This window comes from Triticum dicoccoides, chromosome 7B (assembly GCF_002162155.2).
Source record: "Triticum dicoccoides isolate Atlit2015 ecotype Zavitan chromosome 7B, WEW_v2.0, whole genome shotgun sequence".
In the NCBI taxonomy this organism is placed as follows: Eukaryota; Viridiplantae; Streptophyta; class Magnoliopsida; order Poales; family Poaceae; genus Triticum; species Triticum dicoccoides.
In genome coordinates, this window is record NC_041393.1 from 745,494,335 (window position 1) to 745,503,599 (window position 9,265).

General features: G+C 46.2%; 2 protein-coding genes across 2 annotated transcripts; both read right to left on the bottom strand.

The window, feature by feature from the left end:
• Nucleotides 1–203: 203 nt before the first annotated feature.
• Nucleotides 204–774, bottom strand: LOC119336183. Its single transcript, XM_037608195.1, has 2 exons — nt 429–774; nt 204–321 (listed from the first exon to the last, which is right to left on the bottom strand). Exons 1-2 carry the CDS (start codon nt 730–732, stop codon nt 275–277), a joined length of 351 nt encoding a protein of 116 aa, XP_037464092.1. The 5' UTR covers nt 733–774; the 3' UTR covers nt 204–274.
• Nucleotides 775–5,834: 5,060 nt separating this feature from the next.
• On the bottom strand, nt 5,835–6,845 carry LOC119335623 (BTB/POZ and MATH domain-containing protein 1-like). The gene has a single exon (XM_037607735.1). It carries the CDS (start codon nt 6,843–6,845, stop codon nt 5,835–5,837), a length of 1,011 nt encoding a protein of 336 aa, XP_037463632.1.
• Between the last annotated feature and the right edge of the window lie 2,420 nt (nt 6,846–9,265).

Here is a 9,265-nt window from a genome sequence, read left to right on the forward strand (position 1 = left end):
CACATGCATAACTGAATCATTATTAAGAGATAACATGTATAGTTGGCCTCGTCTAACACCGATGCCTACATTCTTATTACATTTGATCAAAGCAAATTGTTTCTTGCCAAAATGGCACTCATACATATCATCATCTAAACGACAAACTGAAATCAAATTCCTACTTAAGGTAGGCACATAAATAACATTATTCAATCTAAGAGTGTGGCCAGTGTGTAGCTCCAACGTGAGAGATCCCACAGCTTCAACATCGGCCTCAACTCCGTTCGCAACCTTAAGCTTTCTTGTTCCTCCTCTTATGGTTTGGATCGTATCGAATCCCTGCATAGAGTTAGCAACGTGAGTGGTTACCCCTGAATCAATCCACCATGACTTTATTGAAAAATCAACATAAAGAGATTCATCTACAAAAGTAATTTCATCAATACCTCTTTTGTTCATCCATTTTAGAAAGCCTGGGCAGTCCCTTTGATAGTGTCCCTCCTCTTTGCAGAAGTTACAAGCATTTTCTCCAGCAGTGGAGCTGCTAGGAGCAGAAGAAGAACCACCGGCTTCTTTACCCTTGAATGCCTTAGGGTTGAATGGCTTAGTGCCTTCTTTCTTGACTTGCCTTTTCTGAGGCTTAGGGAAACCTTGTCCGTCATGCTTTCTCTTGTTAGAGCCAACATGAAAGACATGGTCTTTCTTCTGCCTCATGATCCTCTCTTCCTCCTGGACGATCCTTGCGGTCATCTCAGAGAGTGGCCATTTTTCCTTTAGAGAGTTATAGTTGACCTTAAATTGTTCAAACTCTTCAGGACGAGACTCAAGAATAATTATGACAAGAAGGGTTTCACTTAAAGAACACTCCAAAGCCTTAAGCTTGGTGAAAGCATTTACCACCCTCAATATGTGCTGCCTAACATTTCCGCCAACAGTGTATTTCTGAAGAAGCTTAGCAAAAAGCTCATGAGCATACACTTTGTCGGAGCCTTTAAATTGCTCCTCCATTTCAGTGAGGAAATCTTTAGCAGTGTCTTTCTTAGGGAGTGCTTCAGAAATGTCCGGCGATATTGTCGCTTTCATGATGAGAAGCGCAATATGGTTGGACTTGTTCCACTTTTCCATCTTAACATCATAGTCCTTCTTGAGTTCTGCATACCCTGTGACACCTGCCACAGGTGCCACAGGTTTTTCTTCCCTCAAGGCATAGTCAAATTCATTACAACCCAAACATAATTCGACTTGGGACTTCCAACGAGGGAAGTTACTCCCCGTAAGTGGTTCGATCGTGTCGGACCGGAATGGAGCGGAAGCTAAAATCATCATAAAAGTTCATAAGTAAACTTGCATGATTATAAATTTACGTTGGTAAATAAACAAACATGCCAAGTATTTAATTTCAACTCCATGTCAAAACACCGTTGGGCAGAAAAAACATGAAATTAAAATATCATAGGGGATGACTCATAATAATAAAACAACGTTGGTCCGAATTAAAATTAGAGTCATTTCATTTTCAATTTAAACATCAACATAAAAAAATATTATCATTATTTGATGTCTAAAAAATTTCATCATCCAAAAACACATAATAAATCCTGAATGAAATATCTCGTTGGTTCAATTTTACCCAGAATAATAATGTGTTTATTACATTTTTTACGCATTTTCTGGTTTAAACAGTTCAAAGCATAATGTTTATATTAACTTAAACGCACTGGAAAATCAGAAAATCGCGACAGTGATTTTGGCCCGAAATACCCCACAGCTACACGTAAAACGGCCCAGCCCAGAAGAAGTTTTTGTGTGTGTGTGTGTGTTTTCGCTGGACTGACATAACCTGGGCCGCAGCCCACAGCCGGAATCGGCCCATTAGCGCCCGCTGGCCTAGCAGGGAGCCGCGCGGTGCTCTGAGTCGTCGGATCGAGCCGACGGCTCGGATCACCCCAAACCCGAGCAAAACCTGCGGCTGGGTCAAACCCTATCCATTTCCCCACGACTCCCCGCATTTCACGCTCGTACAGTGAGCTGCGACGGCGTTCGACGGCGGCTCGAGGCGCGCCGGCCATGGCGGCGCGGCGGCTGCGCTCGCCGGAGGAGCGTGCAGCAGGATGAATCCCGCGCGCTCCCCCGTCGAGCGTGGCCCCAGCGCCCGTGCACATGGCGCATCAAGGAGGGTGGAGGGACGCCGGCCACCGCGGCATGAGGAACGACGACGACTTGCTCGGCGTCGGCCAAACAAGGGCGCGTCCATTAGAGCGGCGGCAGCGGCGGCGCCACTTCGTGCCGTGCGTCGTCCCGAGGACGGTGGCGTCGCGACGTCTTCGCCCTCGCGCAACGGTGGGCGCTGCACGGGCCCCGAAGGGAAGAGGCGAGTACGCGGCGCGTTAGGTGAGGATTCTCCTCATTCTTTTCAAATCCGTGTACATCAGTGCTTGATTTGGGGTGAAAATAGTCCTAATTTCAGAATTAGGGTTCTTTGGAATTGGGGATAAATTCTAGGGTTCTTCAACATGGGGGGGGGGGTTGCTACTGTTGATCCCTCTGCCTTCTAATTTGCTTATGAAAAACCAGAATCAGTACTTAAACATGATTGATTCTAATTAACCGTGACATAACCATGAGCATTAATCTTTAACATGGGTTAATTAAAAGGAACTGACATTAGCAGTAATGATCCGAAGCAAAACTAGGGTATCACATAATTATTTGCAGACGGCAATTGGCATGAACGTCAAACAGTAGCATGATCATAGGGCTAAAACTTTCAATCTTGATCATAAAAACCCTAAACCTGATTTGATCTAAACTTGATATTGATCTACAGATCGATAATATAGGGACCTATTGCAATCAAACTTGGCGACTGATACCATTGTTGGGATAATTATGCATCTATAGGATGCCATTAGTAGAAATTGATTGCAACTAGAACACCTAAATGACATGAACAGAGAAGGGTTTAGGGTTTCTTTACATGTCACGGGAGTGGACATGATCGCCTGCTCGGTGCAGGCGTGATGCAGGGGTGATGTAGTCGAAGTAGATGTTCTCCTCGACGTCCTGATTCCTTCAGGACGCCACCGGGACGGGCCGGGGACGGCGGCGGCGGCTGGCTTAGGTCTTCCCGTCACTGCAGCGCTCCCCTGATCGGATGGGGTGAGAATATCGGGAGGAGAGAAAACCGTACGTGAATTATGATCGCGCAGGTGCCCAGCTCTCTTTCGTATCCTTTTATATGGCGCTGGCGACAAGGGACCCAAAACCTGAGTTGGTTTTTGGGCGCCCCCGATCAGGGCGCACTAGTTCTGATCGAGGCTCACGTACGTTGGTACGTGGACCCCTTCACTTATCGTTATCCCTTTTTTCTTTTTTCTCGGTTAGATTAATAGATCTAATCTGGCATGTTAAGCCGTCAGATCAAAACCAACGTCCAAATGTCGCTTCACCTCAATGGCAGCTACCACTTCGTGTTCTCCGTCCACCACAATGTCATCATGTACGGAACACTAGCTACTCGATCGCCGTTCGGTTGTTGAATGGCTAACGAAGCCACTCAATGGCAAGAAACAGTGCCTGCACATGGGGTCGAATGGATGTCAGCTCGATTTAACTGCAGAACTAGACATGTCCAGGATACGCATAAGTTCTCCACTGCAATTATATGCATGATTGTGATAATTTGATACATACAGTACTATATGGCTACTGATAGTAATGCATGTTGCACACGAATGGGTTGTCGTCGTCTTCCTTTATAATTTGTAGCTACGTACCGGCCGACTGGTACCGCAGCTAGGGGCCAGTCAAATGTATCTATCAGTTCGTTTGTGCACGCACACGTGCACCTATTGTTCTACTACGTTCAACCACCATATATATCCCGATCAATCAACGGAATTCCTTGCTACAACTTGTCTATACAATGATTGAACTGAAGAAAATTGTGGGTGTGCCGGCCAATATACATGCATGCTCCGATAAGCAAATATTCCAAATGAATTGATCGTGTTTGTTTGATATGCACTTGAATGGTCTGGAGAATCGTACGTGGAGCTAGTTGCCTAACAACTACATATAAACAAGATATTTGATTCTTTATAACTTATTTGCACGAACGGGTTTCATCCCAAAATATAAGAACGTTTTTGACACTGCTAGTGTCAAAAACGTTCTTATATTTTGGAATGAGCGAGTATATCACGTTAACTTGCCTGGATGACTAAATGGCATGTCAGACCGATTAAATGGTCGTTGTTGGCACATTAACTCGTGGGCGAACGAAGGCTGATTATTTGGCCCATAATCCCTCCCAGCCACTCACGCTCCTAAAGAGCTAGAGTTTAGCCTTCCGCTCGCCGCCTCCTGCTACTCTCATCCCCTGCCAACATAGATGGCAGCTGGCAGGTCCTCATTGGCGCACCGCCGCTTCTCCTCATCCCCAGTGTGTCGCCATTTTCTCATCTCCCTCTGTGCGCAGCTACTTCTCCTCGTCCTCCTCCTTCGCGACCTGCCACCTCCGGCAACCGATCCATTCAGACGCCTTGCGCGACGGCCACCACCTTCCTTCGGAGTTGCATCCCAGGCCGAAATCAGCAAAATGGTACTGTTGTATACATGTTTGTTGATGATTTTTACACCCACATGGATGATTGTTGGTGTATACATGTTTATGGTATATTGAGAAACGAAAATTGTGCCATTTGCTTCATATTTGCACCGTAATTTCTTCTCCATACAAAATTTTCTACTATTGAGTTTAAAACTACACTGATTAATGGTTGGCCGATTAATCCTGTTAATAGGTCGATTCAACGGTTAATCGCTAGTCCGAATTCGACCGAGCAGCTACCAGTTAACGATTTCCTCAACATTGCTAAGGCCCCAACGCCACCAGAACAGTAACCGTCGCCGATGAAGAGAAGTATAGATCGAAAGGATCCAACTTGTAGATGCATGAACGAAAACAAACAAACATTTGATCCAAGGGATCCACCGAAGACCAACACCGACCAAATCCCACGAGACCCGCCCGAGATACACACCTCCACATGCCCTCCGATGACATTGGATGCATCGCTGCGGGGAGGACCTTATTTCATCTTCAGTGAGCCACCATCGTCTCATCTTCTTGAGTAGGACATAAACACTGAAAGAAAAGATCCCTCCTGCCGACACACACACAACCACGCACCCACCCACACACGCGCGTGCGCACACACACATCTCAAGCAACCATTAAAAGCAAATTGCATATTGCTATTAACCAGCAAGCTTGCATAAGGGACTGGTATCTTCGGAATAACAGTACGCATGCAATAAACTAACAAACACCAGCAGCAAGAGACGAAACGAAATGACACCACCTTTTCTTCTACTTTTTTTTCATGAAAAGGGATTATCTGTCAGTATAATTAATAAGAAGCTCCAACACGAATAGCATGTAAAGAAATAGCAACATCCTGGAGGATACAAAGATATCAATATAAAACATCCTCCCAAAAAGACATCTAGTAGGAAATTTAACCATGAAACATCGGCCCACAAGAACACATGCTACACCATAGGCAGCAAGGGAGGAACGGAACTGAAGATATCACAATTCATAGCAAGCCAGACAACGATCAGCCATGGGTGATTCAATGGCACTCACCCCTGAGACTTGTGAAACACCTCCGCTGCTGCGTCCAAGAGTCCTCTAGATGTAAGTCGAAGAGCCATCATTCCCTTTTCCTTCTGCAATGACAAACACTGTAAGCAAAAGGGAAGTTGAAATATTGCCCCAATACGATGAACTAGCACTAATATGAAGAAGTCTTACTTTGCCGGTAGCACGCCAAGGATCATATCCTTCATAAGAGAGGGGGGCAGCTTCTGCACAAGTGATCAAATCCATCCGTGTCCACCACCGCCCTCAGGTTGTCCGGACACCAGAGGAACTCGCAGCACGCCTTCTTCAGCCCATGACAACCGTGCTGCTCGGCGAGTGCCAGGATGCTCGTCACCATATCCACACCGATGTGCTCGCAGAGATTCTTCTCGCACATCAGCCTCAGCCTCTGGAGGTTGTACCTGTCTGCCGCTACGAGCAGGTGTTGCAGCAACACCATGACCTCGTCCTTGCTCTCCTTCATTGCGTGCAGCGTGTCGCCGTAGATGAACTCTAGCATTGCCTTGAACACTGGCGCGTCCATGTCATCTATCTGCACAATGGACGACGACGTGCCTTCCTGCATTGGACCGAAGAGTGCCGCCCTGAAGACAGTAGAGCGGGCCGCCAGGACACAACGGTGGGCGGTGATCGTCTTGCCGCCCACACAAAAGACAACGTCTGTGCCCTGCCCGGCCAGGAGAAGGTCGGTGAAGTTCTGTTGCATGTTGGACGGTGGCACCGCAACAAATCGAGAAGTGCCGCATGTTGGATTTACGACCACGATGTCGCATCGAATGGTGAAACTGTCGTCCTTCAGGTGTTTCTCCAAGGCCTCTCTTTCGATGACTTTGAGCTTACTAGTTCGGAACTCGAATATTTCACTGTCGTGGATACTTGCCGGCTCTTGCTTGTCAGTCTGGTTAACGAAACTGAACTCGAACTGTGCCTTTATGGGCTCTTTAGTGCTCTCGACGAGGCTAAGAAAAAGTGTGATGGAGCCAACGTTGTCCCCGTGTTGAGGCATGTAGTGGATGCACCAGCGCTGGCCGCCGATGGTAAAGGAGTGAGACTCGATGAGTCCGCGCTTGATTGAGTAACCCTGGACGACAAGCAAGTGGTACCCGCTGGCCGCGTAGGCGTTGAAGGTGGGAGAGGTGCCAGATCCCAGGAGCTCGCCGTTGGCGATGGCAGATACGCCCGCGAAGGACATGATGGATTAACCTGCAAGTGACTAAACCTCATGTATTCTTCAAAAAAATATATTAAAAAAACGTCTTGACGCACACTAGTAAGTAAATATAGCGGTATAAGAGTACGTCACAGGCCGGCCAAGAACACAAGGGCATACGCAAACAACGGCTATATCTCTACACTTATGCCGGAAGTTCAACTCTTCTGGCGTCTTATAAGCAGCACAGTACTCAACGGTTGTCTACGGACTCTTCGAGCCTTCAATCAAGGTGACTTGCTCACCTATGCATGCATGCATCTGCCCAACTAATCGCACTCGATAAACCAACCTACCTAAAGCATGACACATGCAAGTACAGTATGAAAAACACACCAACACTATTGTTTAGCTTCATTTAAATATGAATCAACACAACAACACCAATCGTCTTATAAGCAACACTCGATAAACCAACCTTAAATGTAAATTTAGCTTCATTTAAATATGGTCCTGAATTCTCAGATGACGAGCCTTTTTAATATACACTAAAATTTCGGAACATCCTTTGCAATTATGAGGCTGAGGCTGGGCCCCAACGTTTATTTTTATGCGAGCTCCTTATCTATATTACTGAATCACAATGATACAGCACAATATACAAAAAAAGGAGGACGAATCACCCTGTTTCAGACAATGTATAAACTACAGAATATATGGAGTATTTAACCAAAAACTACCACATTTGCCGGAAACGTGACAGAAAACTACCACTCTACGTCTTTGTGCGAAAAACTACCAATTTTTTCCTAAGCCGTGGCAAAAAACTACCAACTCGCGTAATCGCTCGCTTTGCCCGCGCTAACCCCTATTCTGACCGGTTGGGCCCGCCAACAGTTGCCACGCGGGCTAACTGACGCCCGGCGCGCGCGGACGGCCGTTAACGGCCCGTCCCCTGTCGGAACGGCCGCTGTCGGTCGGGTCAATAAGTGAGAGCGAGCGAGCTCAGCCACTCGCTCATTCTCTTCCTCCTCGCTCGCTCTCACTCGTCCTCATCCTCTCCCCTCTCCCTGGTGCTCTGAGCTAGGTCAGGCTGTCGCCGTCGCCGCCGCGGCCATTGCTGCCGGTAGAAGTTGAGGATGCCATCCTGGAATGACGAGGAGAGCTCGGACGAGGACATCAACATGGTTTCAATGGATCCTCAGCTCTTTGTAAGTGCATAATGGTGGAACAGAGTTAGGGTTAGGGTTAGTTCATCCAAGTTGGAGATTCCAAGTTGCTTTAGGTTTGATTCGAAGTTTATGTCAGATGCTAAATATAGCTGTTAACTGAATTTATGTCTGATGCTAATTCTAAGAGCATATTGATGTAGGTGTGAACTTTGGTTATCTGTACTAAGTTTGTTACTAAGTGATTTGTGCTTAATTATAAATAATTGCTTCTGTAGGATGTAGGTGTGAACTGTGGGGTTGTGGAGTGGGTGGATGGTCCTTGGCCAAGGAGCAAAGGTGCATTCTTCAAAGCCAAGCAGATATCATTCAGAACATGAGGAAGGCCATGAAGGAAGTGGAGGGGGACACAGACCTACTTAGGAAAGAGAAAAAGAAGCTGGAGTATCTGATTGCTGATCTGGTCAATGCTGGGCATGCCAGCAAAGATAAGCTGGAGAGGATCAAGGCAATTATGAATGAGTGAAGTGCTTGGTGTGTGGGTTAAGTAATTAGTAGGCCTATATATATAGCTGGCCTTGGAATGTCATGCATGTTAGGTGTATATTTTGGGAAAGTTTTATGTGCTTTCAGAATGGTATGAGGGAGGGAGGTACTCTTATGGTTTAAGAACTAGTTGGTTTTATCTATGATGTAATGACTTTTATGTTAAGACCTACTATGCTAAGTGAGTACTCATGCTAAGTTAATTAAGTAAGAATGTTTTATCTATGATGAGTCTGTTTTACTCTGCATATATCATGTGTGGATAATTGACAGTAGTGACATAGTTGGAAGTAGAAAGCAGCAAGTAACATATATAGCAGAGTGGAAGTAGCTTAGATAGTGTGACAAATAACTTAACATATGTAGCAAGTAGCAACTAACATATATAGATAATCTGACATAGATAGATAGTACTACCATTCATAGTCTGACATAGATAGCAAGTAGTAGTAGATAGTGCCTGACATAGATAGCAAGTAGATAGTGCTGACGAAACTGAGCCTAGGAACTTACTGAACTTATGAAAGTCCAGGACTGACGAAACTGAATTTTTTTGCACTGAACTAACTGAAGGCAGCACTTCACTCCTCCTTCTTCAGCATCTTCAGGCGATGGGAGCGGCGCACTGCAGTCACGGCCGCCCTTTTCTTCTTGCCCGGCGCCGGCTCCACCACATCTTCCTCGCCGCCATCTTGTTCTTGCTTCACCACGACGCCGTCTGGGAGATCGACCTCCGGCAGCGCATCC